Source organism: Corvus brachyrhynchos, unplaced genomic scaffold (genome assembly GCF_000691975.1).
Source record: "Corvus brachyrhynchos isolate BGI_N302 unplaced genomic scaffold, ASM69197v1 scaffold68, whole genome shotgun sequence".
Taxonomy (NCBI): Eukaryota; Metazoa; Chordata; class Aves; order Passeriformes; family Corvidae; genus Corvus; species Corvus brachyrhynchos.
Genome location: NW_008240039.1, coordinates 3820554 through 3840400, shown reverse-complemented (window position 1 = coordinate 3840400; position 19847 = coordinate 3820554). Strand labels below are relative to the sequence as shown.

General features: G+C 56.1%; 1 protein-coding gene across 3 annotated transcripts in view; it reads left to right on the top strand.

Moving 5' to 3' along the window:
• The window catches only part of CHD5 (chromodomain helicase DNA binding protein 5), a 22334-nt gene extending 2487 nt beyond the window's left edge, over positions 1-19847 (top strand). The window contains exons 2-41 of one of the 3 annotated variants that reach the window (XM_017744086.1): positions 537-716; positions 1166-1284; positions 1789-2027; positions 2386-2510; positions 3636-3759; positions 5155-5321; positions 5402-5620; positions 6145-6354; positions 6442-6653; positions 7624-7755; positions 8280-8388; positions 8686-8877; positions 8963-9163; positions 9537-9674; positions 10082-10203; positions 10389-10562; positions 11248-11389; positions 11590-11721; positions 12208-12325; positions 12774-12898; positions 13257-13488; positions 13566-13691; positions 13825-13997; positions 14155-14329; positions 14738-14830; positions 15227-15315; positions 15509-15642; positions 15857-16001; positions 16184-16343; positions 16469-16548; positions 16666-16792; positions 17107-17214; positions 17531-17668; positions 17918-18026; positions 18207-18339; positions 18532-18727; positions 18909-19069; positions 19160-19274; positions 19385-19435; positions 19684-19847. In XM_017744086.1, coding sequence (XP_017599575.1) covers positions 537-716; positions 1166-1284; positions 1789-2027; positions 2386-2510; positions 3636-3759; positions 5155-5321; positions 5402-5620; positions 6145-6354; positions 6442-6653; positions 7624-7755; positions 8280-8388; positions 8686-8877; positions 8963-9163; positions 9537-9674; positions 10082-10203; positions 10389-10562; positions 11248-11389; positions 11590-11721; positions 12208-12325; positions 12774-12898; positions 13257-13488; positions 13566-13691; positions 13825-13997; positions 14155-14329; positions 14738-14830; positions 15227-15315; positions 15509-15642; positions 15857-16001; positions 16184-16343; positions 16469-16548; positions 16666-16792; positions 17107-17214; positions 17531-17668; positions 17918-18026; positions 18207-18339; positions 18532-18727; positions 18909-19069; positions 19160-19274; positions 19385-19392 — 5682 coding nt within the window. In that variant the 3' untranslated portion in view covers positions 19393-19435; positions 19684-19847. Of the gene's footprint in view, positions 1-536; positions 717-1165; positions 1285-1788; positions 2028-2385; positions 2511-3635; positions 3760-4884; positions 4959-5154; positions 5322-5401; positions 5621-6144; positions 6355-6441; positions 6654-7623; positions 7756-8279; positions 8389-8685; positions 8878-8962; positions 9164-9536; positions 9675-10081; positions 10204-10388; positions 10563-11247; positions 11390-11589; positions 11722-12207; positions 12326-12773; positions 12899-13256; positions 13489-13565; positions 13692-13824; positions 13998-14154; positions 14330-14737; positions 14831-15226; positions 15316-15508; positions 15643-15856; positions 16002-16183; positions 16344-16468; positions 16549-16665; positions 16793-17106; positions 17215-17530; positions 17669-17917; positions 18027-18206; positions 18340-18531; positions 18728-18908; positions 19070-19159; positions 19275-19384; positions 19436-19680 lie in introns of those variants that run through there. The other 2 variants (XM_017744085.1, XM_017744087.1) reach the window with 2 other exon arrangements.

Below are 19847 nucleotides of genomic sequence, written 5' to 3'. Positions count from 1 at the left end.
AGCCCGCGTGCTTCTCGGTATTCCCGAGGGACGGGATGGCATCTAGAGGGACCTGGACAAGCGCGAGGAGGGGAACCTCATGCGGTTCAACAAAACCAAGTGCAGGTGCTGCACCTGGATCGCGGCAACCCCCGGTATCAATCCCGGCTGGGGATGAGCAGATCGAGAGCAGACCGGCTGAAAGGACTTGGGGGTGCTGGTTGGTGAGAGGCTGGACATGCCCTGGCCATGTGTGTTGGCAGCCTGGGAAGTCACCTGAGTGCGCTGCCCAGCAGGCGGCCACGTTCCCTGGGATGGTAATTCTGTTACCGTCAGTGTTGTGGTCATGATCTCTCCCAGAAATAAACAGAAATACCCCCTGAGCAGTCCCGGCTCTTCCAGCACAGTATAGCCATCGGAGCCTGCTCCTTTCTGACTGTCGGGAAGCAGAGTGCATCCATCTGCTGGAGATGGGAGGTTTCATGTGGCAGGGAGGGTTTGTGGGAGGAGAGCGAAGTGGGGGCAGGCTTGTTCTTCACTGCCCCTTCCTGTTTTAGGGGAGCAATGATGAAATGTCAGAAAATGAAGAGGAGATCGTGGAGAAATCAGAAAGTGAAGGGAGTGACTATTCTCCCAACAAAAAGAAGAAGAAAAAACTGAAAGACAAGAAGGAGAAAAAGCCAAAACGGAAGAAGAAGGATGAAGAGGAGGATGACAATGAGGATGGAAGTCTAAAGGTACAAATTACTCCTTTACTCTGAGCTGGTGCTAGTGCCTAAAGCCAGGCTTGGACAAGAGGAATTGGGAGTTTCATGAGAAGCTTGCCCTAGGTTTGGCAAGGATGAGATTGCAGGTGAATGACTGGCAGAGGAGAAGTTGTGTTTCCTTGGTGCTTATCTCATGTGCAGGGAGAAATTGAGTCTCTTGGAGCTGTGAAACCTGCCAAGGCCTTGTATAGTGCTACATGGTGGGGAGCATTTGCATGGTGCCACGTTAATTTGTTTCTTGGGACTGCATGAAGCATTAGTTTGTTAAGCACTTGCATGTGGTGTTTCATAAATCCCAGAAACAAATCCCTGCATATCACTGACTAGGGAGATATGGAACACGTGAGAGACCCAGCCTTGTGCTGCTCATCTGCAGAGCCGTGGCTGTTTGCGTTAATGATGACTCTCTGAATCTCCAGGAGCCCAAGAGCTCAGCCCAGCTCATGGAGGAATGGGGCCTCGATGACGTAGATTACGTTTTCTCAGAAGAGGATTATCATACTCTGACGAATTACAAGGCTTTCAGCCAGTTCCTCAGGTAGGGGACTGTGGACCTGGTGGTTGAGGTTTGGGCATTGCTCAGTCAGGAGATGAAGTTGTGAAGTCAATTCTGCATCGCCAGCTCCTTGTTGCTTCTTCCTCCCAGCTCAGTCCTCAGAACTCCATTTACTTGCAGGATTAACTGGAAACAGCTGAAGCATTTGTCTCTCCTGCTCTTCAAAGCCCAATATTTTGTGTGTGCTTATTTGAAAAGTTTGATGAGAAAAACAGAGTGTTAATGAATTTCTGCTTGTACCATGAGCCTTTCAGAGCACAGCAGGTATTTCAGGGAAGGGCAGTCTCTGAGGAGGTTTAGGTGTGCCCCCCCTTGCATATGTTTGCTTAAGGAAGCTCTGGTTTCTGCTGCCTCCCCATGAAACTGCTGCTGGGAGGCACTGCTGCCACGTCTCTTGGGCTGAAGCACCAGCAAGGGAGGGCAGGAGCAGACACACAACACAACGCTGCTGTTAACACGTGGTTCTCCCTCTCCCCTGCCCTGCAGGCCTCTGATTGCCAAGAAGAACCCCAAGATCCCCATGTCCAAGATGATGACGGTGCTCGGTGCCAAGTGGCGAGAGTTCAGTGCCAACAACCCCTTCAAGGGCAGCTCGGCGGCGGCGGCTGCGGCAGCTGTGGCTGCAGCTGTGGAGACTGTCACCATCGCCCCGGCGCTCCCCGCCAGCCCCCAGCACTCTGCCCTGCCCACCGTCGTCAGGAAGGCCAAGACCAAGGAGGGGAAGGGTGGGTGCCACTTTTGGGGGGCTGCTCTTGCCAGCGATGTGCGGCTGCTGCTTTGCCAGCAGAGCAAACTTTAGCAAACTAGGGGGAAACGGGGTGCCAGAGGGGTGTCTGCAGCTCCCGTTGCCCTTGCAGAGGTCCTTGAGAGGCATGTGGTTCATGAACCATGGCAGATTGAGCCTCTGGGTTTGCTGGGTGTTTGGCAGTTTGTGGCAATTAATTCAGCTGAGCGGTAGTGGGAAAGGGAGGGATCTCCCTTTGTGCCATGTTCTGCCTTGGGAAGTTGCGGTTTCGCTGTGCTGGGGGGTGATTTGGGTGGTGATTGTTTGTAGAGTACCAAGCAAGTTTTCAATTTGTCCAGGTCCAGGTGTGCGGAAGAAAATCAAGGGCTCCAAAGATGGGAAGAAAAAAGGGAAGGGGAAAAAGATGGCAGGCTTGAAATTCCGATTTGGAGGAATCCCCAGCAAAAGGAAAAAGGGCTCCTCTGTAAGTTTGCGGGGCTTTGGGTCTGGGAAGGAAGTGCTGGGATAAGCCCTTGTTGGGGATGGCACAGCCACCCTGTGTCGGGGGTGTCATAGCCTCATTCGTGCCCCTCTGTGGGGCACCAGGCCCTGATCAGCACGTTCACTTGCAGCCGTGTCCAGGCTCAGATTTGTGAGACTCGTGTCTGGCCACAATTTTTGCTACAATCACATGACCCTGTTTACTTTCAGCAGTGTGGGTGGTAATGCCATCATTTCAGATTTCATTTGCAAAGGAATTCTTCAGGGCTTGCACTGCAGCTGAACCGTACATCACAGAGAATTCTGGGATGCTCTAATTGCATTAGCAGGGCCTGCCCATGGGCAGCTGGAGTCCCGTGGCATCGCCCGGGATGCTGGAGCTGCCCAGCCAGAACGCACCGAGCTCTTCTCAACGCACCAGTGTGGGGCATGTTTCAAGGAATTAACAGCATTTTAAAGAATAATTTCCTTAGATAACTAGTGGCTGGGGGTGGGGCTCTTCTAGGTGTTGATAATATTGGTCAAACCCCCTTAGTTCACTGTGTTGCAGCTCCTGCTCTAGTTCCCATAACACAACCTGTTTGCAAGCACCTCTCTGCGTTGAAGGCTGAAGTGCAGGAGCAACTCGTTGCTGCAGGTTTTCAATCATGTATCACAAAAAATTCATCCCGTGCTCTAGATCCACACATTCACCTTCCAGAGAGTCACAAAGAGCTCGGGCTGCCTCCTGCAGCTGGAGCCTGAGCACCTGGTTAGGAGTGTGCAGGCTGGGAATTTGCATGCTTGAGTCTCCTGAATAAGAATTCAGATGTATTATTTTGTTTTGACTCCATGGAATGCTGGGCCTGTTTGACTCCTTTCACGTTTTGGGAATGCCAAGTATGAAGGCCTGCACGCATGGACGCAGGAGGGCTGGCATAGCTGAAATGGGTGTCGAGAGAGAGAGAGAGGGAGCAGAGTTCTGCCAAGTACTGGAAAAAGGGGCCTTTGGATGCACTGGGTGGGAGTATAGGGTTGTTCCTATCCAGGAGAGCACAGTCCCAGCAGTGGAATGACAGCTGGGATGCCAGCACTTGGACTGGGTGTGCTTTGCTTTTTCCCTCTGCAGAGCGAAGAGGAGGAACGGGAAGAATCTGACTTTGACAGCGCCAGCATCAACAGCTCCTCCATGCGCTCTGAGTGCTCGGCTGGCCTGGGGAAGAGAGGGAAGAAGAGGAAAAAGAAAAAGAGGAGTAGGCCATCCTTTGTACTCTGTTCCTATTCTCTTTGGATTTGCCTGTTCAGATGGTGCTTCCCTGGCCCGTGCAGCTCCGGGCTGTGTCTGGCACTGGCTCGGTGGGACAGGATGTGCCTGTGCCTGTCTGTGTGAGTGGCGTGTGAGGTGCTCTCTTGGTGTCCAGGCCCTGCTGCTGGTGCGCTTGTGCCTGCAAGGAAGTTTCAGAATTTGTGGGGTTTCCAGGGAAGTGATTTTCTGAGGAACAGCCCCTGGAGAGCTGTGGCCTGTGGCAAGCTCCCAGCAGAGCAGGGCAGGCTGTGGGTGAGACCGTGTGAAGATGGGAATGTTTTGTCTGGGTGAGGTGTGCAGTCAGGCAGAGGCAGGTGGTAGAGCTGTGGTAGTGATGCAGGGACAGGGAGGCGTGTGAACCATGGTGGAAAGGATCTGTCAGGATCTGCCAGCGGCTGTGTGACCACATTTGTGTGCGTGTCCCTTCATCCCTTCTCGGGTGGATGCTGTACCACGGCACCTCTGTCCTTGTGCTGCTCTGGAGAGCAGCCCCCTGTGCTGAGCACGTTGCCTTTCTGTCTTGTGTCCTTGTTTGGGATGAGATGTTTCAGATCCAGGCGCATCCTTTGGCTTCCTAGCTTTTCTGATGGATTTTTGCTTCCAAGAAATGGAAGGGTGGCTTCTGGGCTGGGGTTGAGAGTTAGGGTGTGACACTGGCCAGCCTCCCCATTGGTCAGCGAGGCTGGGTTGGCTGGCTGGCCCCATGTCTTGTGTGTGAAGGGCACTGCTTGTGGCTTGTTGCCCTTGTGAGGGCCCTGGTGCTGGAGGCAGGCAGCTCCTGCTGCCTGCTGGAGGAGTGGAAGGTCGGAGTTCCGTGCCAGGAGTTTGTGGCAGAGCTGGGAATTGAGATGAGCCATTCCGGCACTTGCAAGGCCTTGTTCCTCTCCTCCTTGTGCCATCCATGCTGTGTTGAGAGTGCTCCTGCCTCTGTGCCAGGAGCCCCGAGGAAGAGCAGAGTAGTCCCAGGAGAGGAGTCCTGTCCTTGGCCGTGTCACCCTTGCATGGTGCGTTTGCAGCTGTTGCTGGTGCCTGGGGAGGTTTCTCTGACCGGCCTCCCTTGCAACCTCTCCAGGTTCTGGCATTCTCCATTGAGAGCCTGAAGGAACCAAAGGATGATACAGTGTGGAGAGAGAAAGAGAGACAGAGGTGAGATGATGCTGTGTGCAAAGGTGAACTGTGGTGCTGAGGGACAGAGAGGTAGTGGGAATTAACAGGAGGGGTCTGAGGTGAAACGCTGTCCTTATTTCCTTAACTGTATGGTAGAGGAGCAAGTGTCGCGTTCCCTCCGGGAGAGCCGGCTGCTCTGCCACCCCTCTGACTGTCACCTGTCCCTTGCTTGCAGGCGAAGAGGGAGACGGGTACGAGACGGACCACCAGGACTACTGTGAGGTGTGCCAGCAGGGCGGGGAGATCATCCTGTGCGACACCTGCCCCCGTGCCTACCACCTGGTCTGCCTGGACCCCGAGCTGGAGAAGGCCCCTGAGGGCAAGTGGAGCTGCCCCCACTGTGTGAGTGGGGTCGGGGCCCCGTGGGAGTGGGTGGCCTGCTGGTGGAAACTCTCGGTGTTACACTGGCTGTGCTTCTCCAGGAGAAGGAGGGCATCCAGTGGGAGCCAAAGGAGGAGGAGGAGGAGGAAGAGGATGGTGGCGAGGAGGAGGAGGATGACCACATGGAGTTCTGCCGGGTCTGTAAGGACGGAGGGGAGCTGCTGTGCTGTGACACCTGCCCATCCTCCTACCACCTCCACTGCCTGAACCCGCCGCTGCCAGAGATCCCAAACGGTGAATGGCTCTGCCCACGCTGTACAGTGAGTGTTACTAGCATTCCCATTCCTTGCTCTGTCCCTGCTCCCACACCTGCCTGGCCCCCCCGCCCTGCCCTGCCAGTGGCTCTTGTGGCTGCTGCTGCCCCTCACAGCCTTGCCCCAGGGTTGGCCTCCTGCCCTCTGTTCCAAACCCCTCCCTGAGGAGTGTCGCTGACAGGCGCTTGTGCCTGAGGTCCCAGGGTGTCTCTGGTAGGCTCTGCTGCCACTGTGGTCTCCCTGTGGGTATTGCTGGCTGGCAGCTTCCTGGCCTGGTTCCTGATGGGACCTCAAGCCTTGTTTGATATGTGGCCTAAGGAGAGGGGTCTTTTCTGCCTGGTGGCAAGACCTGTCCCCATGGGGGATGCAGAAGTGTCACAGACACTTCTCAGGCACCCTGTGCTGGCTGCCGTCTACTCGGCATTGAGGGGCCCCTTCTGCCCCCCAGTTCCCTGCTCTAGCTCCCCTGGCCCCTGACAGGGTCTCACCTTAAACTCGGTACTCTTGCCTGTTTGCTTCTGTATCCCCAGTGCCCTCCCTTGAAGGGCAAAGTCCAACGCATCCTGCACTGGGCCTGGAAGGAGCCACCGGCCGCCCCGCTCTCTCCTGTGCTGCCCGCCGCGGACCCGGAGCTGGCTCTGCCCCCGCCCAAGGTGCTGGAGGGGATCCCGGAGCGCGAGTTCTTTGTGAAGTGGGCAGGCCTCTCCTACTGGCACTGCTCCTGGGTCAAGGAGCTGCAGGTGAGCCCACGTGGCATCGGTGTAGAGCCCCTGCCTGGCCCTCTGCCCCACCGCCCACGGGCTGAGCGTGGCTCCCTCCTGCTGCAGCTGGAGCTGTACCACACCGTGATGTACCGCAACTACCAACGGAAGAATGACATGGATGAGCCACCAGCCTTCGACTACGGCTCTGGGGACGAGGACAGCCAGAGGGAGAAGCGGAAGAACAAGGACCCCCAGTATGCCAAGATGGAGGAGCGGTTCTACCGCTATGGCATCAAGCCTGAGTGGATGATGATCCACCGCATCCTGAACCACAGGTGAGGAGCCTGTGAGCCAGCCTTCTGCAGGGCCAAAACCTTGGGCTGGTGGAATTTCAGCCTCTGGCTTGTGCTGAGGTCTCTGTTGCCTTGGAGGTTTGCTCCAGGGGCGAAGCTGAGGCTGGAAGGGGATCCATGCTGCCTTGTTTTCATTTCTGCTATGTTGCACATTAAAAATAGAGTTATAGCCAATTTTCCCAAAGGTAGATGCACAGTGTTGTTCCACTCTTCCCAGTCATACTGTTTGGGTCCCGTTAGAGCCTAATTATTCTGTAAATTCTGATGCTGATGGGGACGGTGCTGAGGGGAAGAGTTGGAGCATGTGGCCAACTCCCTTACAGAACCTTTACACTGACGTTTCTTTGCTGTGGAAGAAATTCCCTGTGAATGAAGTGTGCTGCGCAGATGGGCTGTGCATCGAGTGGCTGGAGACATGTTTTTTTGAATTTCTTCATTTCAAGTGGCAGCTTGCTTGAAGTATCAAGCAGTAGCAGCAGCTCTGCTTGAAGGCTGCATGGCAGGAAAGAACTAAAGCTGCCTGTCTGATTTTCGTGTGAGCTTTATCTTGTCCACTAACAAGGCAGCAGGTTTCCCAGTAGGCACATAGTCAGACTTGGAAGTGGGTTTATTCTGATTGTAGTGTAAGCAGAACTTCCTAGAGCGGTGAATGCTGCAGGCGAGAGGGGAAGCACTGGTATCCATCCAGGCCTGGTGAAACAGGGAAATGAGGTTTGTCCAGTGGAATGGAAAAGCAGCCTGTAAAGCTTAATGGTTTGACACACTCACAGATGAATAGGCGTTTCTGCTGGAAGTGTCGATACTTCATGTTTTCTACCTCAGCTTGGATGTCCTGGCCTGTAGGTGAAAGCAGAGGATGAAGCATCCAGCTCTGTGGAAGCAGGTCATGGTGAGCTGCTCCTGGGGGCCGGTGTGGCATTCACTGATCAGCTTTCTGTGCCCTGCGTTACAGCTTTGATAAAAAGGGAGACATCCATTACCTGATCAAGTGGAAGGACCTGCCCTATGACCAGTGCACCTGGGAGATCGATGACATAGACATCCCCTACTACGAGAACCTCAAACTCCTCTACTGGAACCACAGGTATGAGCCCATGGGCAGTGGAGCTGGGGGAGCCGGGCAGAGCCAGGGCAGCCTGAGTGGGTGTTTGGGACAAGGGGGACACAGAGGTGCCCCTCTTTTTGAGCACACTGGCACTGCTCGCAGCGACTTCTCTTCAAAGAGCAGTGGCCCAGCACTGAGGAAGGCTGGCCCTCCTGATGTGCCATTTCAGGGCTGCTGGGCAATCCCACCTGCTCTTTTCCAGCCTGTGCTCCCCTTCCCTTGTGTGTGCACTGCTGTGACATTCATGGTCTCCATGGCCCTGCTGCCTGTCTGCTTTGGGGGAAAGCCACAGTACTCTGAGTTTGCTGTTCTTCATTCTGGAGACTGTTGTGTGGACTGTTGGGAGGGGAAAATCAATGCCCTGTGAATGCCCGTGCTAAATGGGCCAGAAGAGCTCCTGTGGGGAGAGGGGCAGTGGAGTATGGGAGGTGTTTCTGTCCCTCGGCTCGGAGCTGAGAGAACAGTCACCTCCTGCCCTCCCTGACGTGTGCTGGCTGTCCCAGGGAGCTGATGCTGGGGGAGGACACACGCCCTCTGAAGAAGCTGAACAAGAAAGGGAAAAAGCTGAAAGAGGAGAAGCTGGAAAAGCCTCCAGAAACACCTCTTGTGGATGTGAGTGAGTGGTGGGGACAGCATGGCAGCATGGGACCCCAGAGGGAGGGTGGGCTGTCTGCTGTTGTCCTGTGATGTTTTCCTCCTCTGGTTCCTTTGGGGACCCAGTTTGTTTTCACTGAAAATTCTGGGGTGGAGTTACTGTGAGGAGCCCGTGGGGCTGGGCTGTGCCAGGGACCGTGTCTGTGTCTCCTTTGGAGCTGTTGGATGTTACAAAGCTAAAGAGGGATGTGCTTGGGTGCAGGGGAAGGAGGGGCAGGTGGTTCTCAGTGCTCTGTGCCGTGGCTCTCCTTTCAGCCTACGGTGAAGTTTGACAAGCAGCCGTGGTACATCGATGCCACAGGAGGCACGCTGCACCCTTACCAGCTGGAAGGGCTGAACTGGCTGAGGTTCTCCTGGGCACAAGGGACAGATACAATCCTGGCTGATGAGATGGGGCTGGGGAAGACGGTGCAGACCATTGTGTTCTTGTACTCCCTGTACAAGGAGGTGAGTGGAGCGCCCAGCAGTCCCCGAGGTGGCTGAGAGCTGCTGGGCACGGGGAGAGCAGCCTGGGCTCTGTCTCCCTGAGCAGGGCCACTCGAAAGGGCCGTACCTAGTCAGTGCCCCCCTCTCCACCATCATCAACTGGGAGCGTGAGTTTGAGATGTGGGCACCTGATTTCTACGTCGTGACCTACACGGGGGACAAGGAGAGCCGGTCGGTGATCCGGGAAAATGAGTTTTCTTTTGAAGACAACGCCATACGGAGTGGGAAGAAGGTCTTCCGGATGAAGGTGGGAGCTGAGTCTGTGGCTGCCCCATTGCTTTACCTGTCAGTAAGAAGGGGAGAGGAGAATTTGACCTGGAGAGGGAGGCTGGTTAGGTCCCTGCTCAGCTGTGTCCCACGGAGGGAAGCTGGCATTGTTTACAAATGCATGAGATTTGTGATGAGCTTTACAGATTCCTGCCAGAGCTTTCTAATTTCTGTAGTCTCCTGCTTGGTTCTTGTGTTTGGGTGTTCTGCTGGCATGACTTGGCCCTGCTGTGGGCTCTGTGCCAGACAGTGCAGCCCCTCTCACCTTGGGTCATGTGCAGCAGCAGTGAAGGTGGAGGCTGTCCTGTTCCCTGCTCTCTTATCCCAGCTTTTCTCTCCCTCTGCTCCTCCAGAAGGAAGCCCAGATCAAGTTCCATGTCTTGCTCACGTCGTATGAGCTGATCACCATTGACCAGGCTGTGCTGGGCTCCATAGAGTGGGCCTGTCTGGTGGTGGATGAAGCACACAGGCTGAAGAACAACCAGTCCAAAGTAGGTGGCAGGCATTTGTGAGTGATTTTTTTTTTTCTCTCTTTAACATTCTCTGGCATTACAAGCCCTTCAGCAGCAGGAGAGGCAGACAGTCCTTGGACAGGCTGTTGTGGAAGGGAGTTGATCCCTCTCCTTCCTCTCCCCTTTACCTGAGGCTCAATGCAGCTTCCAGCCCCTGGGACATTCACACTGTCCCTGGTGCAGGAGGAGGCAAGTGGTGTGACCCAGGGACACCCAGGATTGCTGCCTGTGCTCAGTGGGAGTGGCTGGGAGCAGGACATGCTGCACCCTGTCCTGCATGCCCAGCGTGGGGGTCACTGCTCAGTCTCCATGTGCAGCCTGCAGAGTTCCACAGTGACACGTTGGTTCCTTGCAGTCCTTGTCACCCAAATTCATTTCTTTTCCAGTTCTTTAGAGTACTGAATAGCTACAAGATCGATTACAAGCTGCTTCTCACAGGGACTCCGCTTCAGAACAACCTGGAAGAGCTCTTCCACCTGCTCAATTTCCTGACTCCAGAGAGGTTTAAGTAAGTTGCACTTACCTGGGCCATCGGGGTGGCTCCTCGCTCTGGCTTTGGTGCAGGCACATGAGCATTATCTCCTCATGTGCCTCGAGAGCTCTGCCCTGGTTTTTAAGTCATAAAGCAGCAGATCCCTTCGCTCTCACGTGCCCCTGTCGCTCAGCGCCATGGGGGTCTGGCTGCTTCCACAGCAACCTGGAGGGGTTCCTGGAGGAGTTTGCAGACATCTCAAAGGAGGACCAGATCAAAAAGCTCCATGACCTGCTGGGTCCCCACATGCTGCGGCGGCTCAAGGCCGATGTGTTCAAGAACATGCCGGCCAAGACGGAGCTGATCGTGCGAGTGGAGCTGAGCCAGATGCAGAAGTGAGTGATTCCAGTGCATTCCCCAGGGGTGTCTGGCTTCCCCTGACATGGTGAGGTGTTAGTGGGGATTGAGGGGTCAGAGGCACCCTGCTGGCTTGGGGCCTGCTGCAGGAAGAGTGGGAGTGCTTTGTGTCTCACCAAGGAGTGTGTTCCACGTGGTTAAACAGGCCTCTGTGCAGTCCTGGGGACATTGCAGGCTGGCAGTGTGGCTCTGCTGGTTCTGGGGGCACGGAGAAAACACTGGGGCTGAACCCCCTTCTCCCTTTCCCGGCACCAGGACATGGCCTGTGCTGCTCGTGTGCCTGGGTCAGCCTGGAGCGTCGCTGCTGCCCCAGCTCTGGTTGTGCCAGGCTGACCTGTTCAGCTTCAGCGGCATCTCCTGCAGCTCAGGGCACCTGCAGGAAGGGCCTGTCGCTTCTTCCCAGTGTGGTGGGCAGGAGGGCTTGGCTGGCACCCAGCAGAGGTGCGTGGTGGAGGTGCTGTGCCCCCCACTCCATCCCACTGTTAGGGCTGTGACTCCCCCAGAGCACATAGCCCTGGGTGCTGAATTGCTTTTAAAACCCTCCAAATGTCCCTTTTGCATCTCCAGTGACGCTAGGGGGGTTTAATTCAGTGCCCTCCTGTTTGTGCCAGTCCCACACCTGCCCCAGCTGGCACGGTGTCTGTCCCATCCCCTCTCCTGCAGGAAGTACTACAAATTCATACTGACGAGGAACTTCGAAGCCCTGAATTCGAAAGGTGGTGGGAACCAGGTCTCGCTGCTCAACATCATGATGGACCTGAAGAAGTGCTGCAATCACCCATACCTGTTCCCTGTGGCAGCTGTGGTACGTCCCCTGCCTTTGCACCCTGGGACATGTCTCAGGCTGTTGGGTGGTGGCTGCTTCCATGACCCTGCTTTGATTAATGCTGTGGGTTTCCGTGAGAGCGGTTTCATACAAGGGCTTTGTTTTGGAAATGCAAGTGAAGTTCTCCATGAGGTTAACATGGGTTGTCCTTGTGGGCACTGACCACGCTGCCTTCACAGGAGGCCCCGGTGCTGCCCAATGGATCTTATGACGGGAATTCTTTGGTCAAATCTTCTGGGAAACTGATGCTGCTCCAAAAGATGCTGAAGAAGTTACGGGATGGGGGTCACAGAGTTCTGATCTTCTCGCAGGTGAGAGCAGGGAGAGAGAATAATAAATACATTTTTTTTAAGGAATTTTTTAAAATTATGTATGGGAAATTTGTGCTGGGAACAGAGAGAGATAGGTGGAATAGCTGGTGGCAGCTTCTCCCCCAGGCAGCCATGGCAGTAACGGTGGAAGGGCCGTGTCCCAGCTCGCTCCTGAGGGAATGCCTGTCGTGTTTAAGAGCTCTGTTAGCTGGGGATAGAAAGGAGACAACAGTCACGAGGCTTCTCTTTGGGGAGGGACAGTCAGACACGATTCCTTCCTGCTGGCAGAGTTGCCTGTAGAAGACGAGATGCCAGTGTTGCTCCTCTGGCAGCTGCCTGTTGGCTGTGCTTGCTTTGCTGACCACGCTGTGCCACCACCACCGTGGCTGCAGGCAAGGACCATGCCAGGGCAGGGCAGGTCCCCAGGGGAGACAGGGGGGTTTGGCCATGCAGACCCTCTCATGCTGAGGTTGCCTTGTCCTGTAGATGACAAAGATGCTGGATTTGCTGGAGGATTTCCTGGAGTATGAAGGCTACAAGTACGAGCGGATCGATGGGGGCATCACCGGCGGCCTGCGCCAGGAGGCCATCGACAGGTTCAATGGTACGTGCCTTCCTGCCTTTCTGAGGGGTGGGCATGGGGGGGATGGCAGTGTGTGGCCAGCAGCAGGTTGTCTGCCAGTGGCCAGAGCTTGTGGAACACTCACAGGTTTGGCTTCCTGGGCACAGTGGGGGCTGCTCGTATTGTGCTGTTAAGCCCTTGAGTTGGTTCCCACAAGGAACCCTGAGTGTGCCAGCAGCTGTTCAGCTGGAGGGGCTCCTGCCTTTCCCTTCAAGACTTCAGCAGATGACAGAGCTTCCCCTTTGCTCTGCAGCTGGGTTCTGCAGTGCTTGGTTCCCAGGGAGCGATGTGTTTTCACTCCTTGCCACCCCTGCCTCCTGCTTGTCAGCTTCGAGTGCCATTCTGTCCCTCCAAAACGGTGCTGCTCCTCTCTGTGAGCCGTGCTCCTTTCTGTCTCACCTGTTCCCACCTCTGGGTTTGTCGTTCTCAGCTCCTGGGGCTCAGCAGTTCTGCTTCCTCCTCTCCACCCGCGCCGGTGGTCTGGGCATAAACCTTGCTACGGCCGACACTGTCATTATTTATGATTCTGACTGGAATCCCCACAATGACATCCAGGTTTCTGACTTTCCCTTTTCCTTCCTGTGTAGTAAGTACCTCTCTGGCTCTGCCCTCTCTTTGCACACCCTTACTGGGATTTCAGTATCTTCTCTGGAGAGCTGCTGACACTTTCTGCTGTGTTTGTGGGTGTTTCTGCTCAGCAGCCCCCTTCCTGCACCCTGTGGCCTCACCCCAGCCACTCTGCAGTCTAGGGGAGACCTGACACATAAAACTGGCTCTCCCTGTGACATTCTCACTTCTTCCTCATACTTGTCCTCAAATGGGTGCCCCTCATGCAGCTTGGAGGGTGAGAAGCACGGCCCTCTTGTCCAGCTGGCCCGGTGCCACCCTCGCCAGCTCCATCCTCTGCCCACAGGCGTTCAGCAGAGCTCACCGCATCGGGCAGAACAAGAAGGTGATGATTTACCGCTTCGTGACCAGGGCCTCTGTGGAGGAGCGCATCACCCAGGTGGCCAAAAGGAAGATGATGCTCACCCACCTGGTGGTCCGCCCGGGGCTCGGCTCCAAGTCGGGCTCCATGACCAAGCAAGAGCTGGACGACATCCTCAAGTTTGGGACAGAAGAACTCTTCAAGGATGATGTGGAGGGTGAGGTGGGAATGCTCTGTGTGAGGCAGGGCCCTCTCTGATCTGCTGGGGCTCACTCTCCTCTCCCTGTGCCACAGGCATGGTGTCTCAGGGACAGCGGATTGCCGTGCCAGATGCTGTTACCCCTTTCTCGGACACGCTCTCAACAAAAGGGGGTGCAGCAACTCCTGGCATGAAAAAAAAGCATGGTGGCACCCCACCAGGTGTGTAACTCTTCCTTGCTGGGATGACTCGTCCCCCTCCCTGTCCCCTCACCTCACCTGAGCTTGCCTGGCTCAGGAGTGGACTGTCCAGCACCCTGATCTGCGCTGCCATTCCCCTCGCTTTGGTCTCCAGGTGACAATAAGGATGTGGATGACAGCAGTGTGATCCACTACGATGATGCTGCCATCTCTAAGCTTTTGGACCGAAACCAGGATGCGACTGACGACACGGAGCTGCAGAACATGAATGAGTATCTCAGCTCCTTTAAAGTGGCTCAGTATGTTGTGAGAGAAGAGGACGGTGTGGTAATGTGATCAGTATCACGTCTTACAATCACCCCTTTGTACATCCCTCCGTGTTCCCTCTGCTGCCTCTCCTGTCCCTGCGAGCGCTCGGCACGGGGCAGGACCCTCCCTGCTCTCTCTCTGTGACTGCTCGAGCCCCTTGTCTCTGGCTCTGCAGGAGGAGGTGGAACGTGAGATCATCAAGCAAGAGGAGAATGTGGACCCTGACTACTGGGAGAAGCTGCTGCGGCACCACTACGAGCAGCAGCAGGAAGATCTGGCCAGGAACCTGGGGAAAGGGAAGAGAATCCGCAAGCAGGTCAACTACAATGACACATCACAGGAGGACCAAGGTATGGCCACAGATGCTCAGCTCCTGGCTAGGCTCATGGGACAGAGCTGTCACTTGGTGCCTCTCTGCAGCTGGTAGATTGCCTGGATCTGTACTTCCCAGATTCCTAAACTTTCCAATGTAGAAATTTTCAAAGATTTTTTCTTTTCCTTTGTTGGTCTGTAAACTCTGGTTTTGCTGGAAGAGTCTAGGAAAGAGATGTCTGTGGGCAAAATACTTCAAATTGGGTTTTTGCTGCATAACAGAATGCTAATTCTGTAAAACCTGAGGACATGATTTCCTGTTGCTCTGTCCCCCTCTCCTGCTGCCTGGCAGTGAATGCGTGTCATACCCACAAGCAGGCTCTGACCTGTCTAGCACATCCCTCCCAGGCAGGGTCTTCTAACCTGGCCTCCCTTGTGCTCTGCAGAGTGGCAGGACGAGCTCTCTGACAACCAGTCAGAGTATTCCATTGGCTCTGAGGATGAGGACGAAGACTTTGAAGAGAGGCCAGAAGGCCAGAGTGAGTTGATGTGTTTGATACTCCCTGGGATTTGGAAGCATCAGGAATGTCTGGGTTGGAGGGACTGGTGTGCCCAGGGCCTCTGTTGAGGGGACTGTGTCCCTGCTTTCTATCAGGTGAGGAGCTTTCCAGGGCAGGGAAGGCAGCCAGCTTCTTCCTTGGCCTCTGCAGGACTGTGGTCTGGTCCGCCACAAGGACCAGGCATGGTTCCCCCCCTGCCTGGGAAGGGCAGAGGAGTGTCCTTGCCTAGGGAGTGGCTGGAAGGGACCCTGCAGCCTGGGCAGGTGGCTCTGGCAGGTTCTGCTCCCATCGGGAGGGAGGGCAGGAAGCCTGGGGCACATGAGGTGTCTTTCCTTGCTGCCTGGCCCTTCCATCACTGAGGCTGCTTGGCTGTAGGTGGCAGAAGACAATCCCGGAGACAGCTGAAGACTGACAGAGACAAACCTCTCCCTCCTTTGCTGGCAAGAGTTGGGGGGAACATCGAGGTGAGCCCCAGCCTCAGCCAGAGCGTGGCCAATGCTGTCCTGTCCGGGCTGCCTGCTGGCTGGATCCATCTGTGCTGAATCACTGGGATGTTAGTCCTGGTCCAGCAATGCCTGTCACAGCTGTGAGGCTCCAGGATGCCACATGCTGCTGAGGCCACTCTGTGATCCCAGTGATAACCTTCGCTTCCTGCAGGTTCTGGGCTTCAACGCCCGGCAGCGCAAGGCGTTCCTGAATGCCATCATGCGCTGGGGAATGCCGCCCCAGGATGCCTTCAACTCCCACTGGCTGGTCCGGGATCTGCGAGGGAAGAGCGAGAAGGAGTTCAGGTATGGAGGTCCTGGCAGGCAGGCAGGGTGGGGAGCCTGCACCCCTTCACTGTGGGCTCTTCTTGAGGAGGCAGTGTCTGTTTCATCGAGATGGCGTCTCTTGTTCTCTTCCTGGGTGTGAGACTTCCCTCACCCATGGGTGACAGGGACCATGGGCGTGCTGGGTTGAGCGGGGAGGCCGCGGGCCAGGACTGAGATCTGGCTTCCCTGGCAGGGCGTACGTCTCTCTCTTCATGAGACACTTGTGTGAGCCCGGGGCAGACGGTGCCGAAACCTTTGCGGACGGCGTTCCCCGGGAAGGGCTGTCGCGCCAGCACGTGCTGACTCGCATCGGGGTCATGTCACTAGTAAGGAAGAAGGTGGGTGAGTAAGATTATGAATGGGCCATTTCAGGAATGTTCTGGAGACTTTTCCCAGTTGGGTGGGTGCAGCAGTCCTGCCACTTGGTCACTCTGGATGAGCAGCCTGGACATGCCCACTCCATGGCAGCAGCTGGGAATGTCCCTGCTCTGTTTGACCTGATGATGTGTGTCTGGCCCAGGTCCAGGAGTTCGAGCATGTCAATGGGAAGTACAGCACCCCAGACCTGGTTCTTGAGGGCCCGGAGAGCAAGAGATCCAGTGAGGTTGTGTCTTCAGATCCCAACACGCCTGTCCCGGCCAGCCCAGCACACACACACACGGGACCAGGGGCCCTTGCAGGTATCCAGGGGGTTGTGGCTGGGGTCTGGCTTGGGAGGGAGCTGGATGAAGACACTAGAAGGTTTTGCAGGTGCTTGGCCCATCAGGCCCTGTTCAACAACTTCTTGGCTTTGCTCTTCCTACAGACAAAATAGAAGCACAACTGGGGTTCCATGAGGAAAAGGACCCGGTGGAGCAGAAGCCCAGAAAGGTGATTGACAGCCAGGTGAGGTGGCTTTGTTCAGCATCTCCTCCAGGAAGCTTCCCCTGGTCTGCCTGGGAACTTGGGGTGCTCCCTAGGGAAGGGAGGGCTGCTGATCTGGAATGGGTGCTTGGCATTTAGGTGCCTGCAAGTGCCGAGGTGGAGAGCGAAGAGCACCCGGAGAGCTGTGACAGCAAGGAGAGGCCAAGGGAAGAGAAGCAAGAGGATTGTGAAAAGGCTGAGCCTTCTTCTGAGCCCCTGGTGAAAGGTGAGGCTGTGGCTCTTCTCTGTGTCGCTATGGGAAACCTGAATGTTACAAAGTCCTGCAGAAATTCTTGAAAAAACAGGTTGTAAATTGCATGAAATGGTGATCTTGGGGGGCATTCGTTTCTCCAGATGTCTCAAGGAAGAGTGAAAACTAAATACATTTATTTGATAAAATGCAGAAGAATGTTCTGTTTGAAGTTTTTTAGCGCCTTGGACATACAAACAATACAGTTACTTTACCCTAAAAGGGAAAGTCTGTCTGGATAAGTAGGTTGTTCCCTGCAGAGCATTTTCCATGTCAAGCATTTCTTGTAGGCCTGTTCCCTCCTGCCGACGAGGGGATTCAAGAGCAAGAGAAGCCTTTGGAGAAGGCGGAGTTGAGCAGCAGCCCAGGGAAGGGGGAGGATAAAGAAGTCAAACCAGGTGAGGCATGAGGCTTTGGAGAGAGAAGAGTGGGAAGAATTCCGGGAATGAGGCTGGTGCCTGGCACAGTGACAGAGTGTGCCCACAGGATGGTGGCAGTGATGCCATCAGCAGCAGCAGCGCTTGTGCTCAGGAGCCGTGAGTGGGAACAAGACCCTCTTGGGGTGGGCTCTGCCTGTGCTAACAATGGGACCTGCTGGGAGGGGTTGGTGGCTTTTGCAGCAGTGACTGGCTGTTGATGGGGCAGGGGTGGCACCAGTGTGTCTGGCGGTGGAGCACAGTTAGACAGGGCCAATTCCTTGTGTTTGCCAAGCAGAGGATGGCAAGGAGGAGGAGAAGGAGCAAAGTGATGCCCAGCAAAATGGTGACAAAGAGGAAGAGGAGGAAGGAAAGAAGGATGACAGAAACATGAACTTCAGATTCATGTTCAACATTGCCGACGGTGGCTTCACAGGTAAGAGTGAGAGATGAGGTGTTGGCCTCTCCTGCAAAGCTGCTGCAGAGGCTCTGAACCTGTCCAAGGAATGTGACCCTTATCATGGGCCATGGATGGGCTGGTGCTTTGCTGGCAGCAGCAGAGCTGGGTCTGCGCTGTGCCTGTGGCCCTGGGAGGTTCCATCGCTCGCCCTGCCCGCATGCTGTGCGTTGACCCGCAGCCCGGCTGCCTGATCAGGCTGTCTCCCTTCTGCTTCTGCTTCCACAGAGCTGCACACGCTGTGGCAGAACGAGGAGAGGGCTGCCATGTCCTCTGGCAAGATCTATGACATCTGGCACCGCCGACACGACTACTGGCTGTTGGCAGGAATTGTCACGTACCCTTTGACCCGGCAGAGCAGGAGGCAGTGAAGCGAGAGAGGCCTCTCTGGGGTGTGGGAGCTGGGCTGGCGCTGCAGTAATGAGCAGGGAGGGGGCTTGGGGCCATGGTGTCGCTGTGGGGTGGTGGGCAGGCTGTTGGCTGGCTGGTTCTGCCCTTGACACTTCCCCCACACCAGTCATGGCTATGCCCGCTGGCAGGACATCCAGAATGACCCACGCTACGTGATCCTCAATGAGCCCTTCAAGTCGGAGATACACAAGGGGAACTACCTCGAGATGAAGAACAAGTTCCTTGCCCGGCGGTTCAAGGTGAGTGGCAGGTGAGGGCTGGTGAGTCCTTACTGGTGGGAGGACCAGAGCGGTGCCCCGAAGGCTGGAGGGGGTTTGCTAGCGCCTTCTGTGAGTGAAGTGGGGAGTGGACTTTGTGAGGGGCTCCGTGGTTTATTGGTTTATAGTGGGGCGGGGTCTGGTCCTGAGTCCTTCCCTTCCTGTACCTCCCAGTTGCTGGAGCAGGCCCTGGTGATCGAGGAGCAGCTGCGGAGGGCGGCGTACCTCAACATGACCCAAGACCCCAGTCACCCGGCCATGGCGCTCAACGCGCGGCTGGCAGAAGTGGAGTGCCTTGCCGAGAGCCACCAGCACCTCTCCAAAGAGTCCCTGGCTGGGAACAAGCCTGCCAACGCTGTCCTGCACAAGGGTGCGTGCCTGCAGGGCTGGGGGAGTCTGCCCTGAGGCTAGGAAGGGTTCCCCACCCTGACCTGGGGAGCCTGGCCTGGAGGTGTCCCCATTTTGTGTTCCTTCAGCCAGGAGCTGCCTGCTCCTCTCAGCTTGCTGGGTCTGGCAGGCGTCCCCCCAAGTACCTCCTGCTTTACTTGCAGTGTTGAACCAGCTCGAGGAGCTGCTGAGTGACATGAAGGCTGATGTGACACGCTTGCCCTCTATGCTGTCCCGCATCCCGCCCGTGGCCGCCCGGCTGCAGATGTCAGAGCGGAGCATCCTCAGCCGCCTGGCCACCCGTGGAGGGGATCCAGCTGCCCAGGTCTGTGGGGGCACAGAGCCCCTCACTGTGATGGTCATGGTCAGGTCAGGGCTGCAGGTCCATGTCTTTTCTCCCTCCTTGCCTCCCCAGGGCTCCTTTGGTTCCTCCCAGATCTTCAACAACAACTTTGGGCCAAATTTCCGTGGTCCTGGGCCAGGTGGGATTGTCAACTACAGCCAGATGCCTCTGGGACCCTATGTGACTGGTAGGTTGGGGTTTTACTCTTGGGCAGAGAAATTCAGAGGGTGGATTTGGGCTGTCCAGAAGTGCTGCCAAAGGACAGTAGTGAGCAAGGTGTTTCCTCTGTCACCACAGATATTTAGCAGTTCCCACGATTTTCCCCTGCAGCTCCCACTCCTAGCCGAGGTAAGGCTGTGCTTCCCGCTCTCTGTGCTCCATTTGCTGGGGAACGTGAAGGGGTGGGGGGTAAATTGGAGGCCCCATTTTGCACTGCCCCTCCAGTGCCAGTGTCTGGCTGTGGCCTCTGACTCGAGCAGCCGCAGTGGAGGTGGGAGCAGATCCTTCCTGCAGCCCTTCCCAGGTGCCCGAGGGGTTGGCATGTGGGGAGGGTCCAGATTTGGCTGATGGGTAGCCCTCCCCTCTTCTCCCAGCAGCCCTGGGGGACAGTCCCCTGTCCCTGGCCATGAGCCGCTGTCGCCAGAGGTCGGTGGGGAAATTGTGCCAGTGTTGCCTGCGTGGAAGACAAGCTGCCGCCGGCGCTGCCGGGCCGTCCCCGTCCCGCTTTAAGTGTGCTCTCCCTGCCGCGGCACCCCGGCGG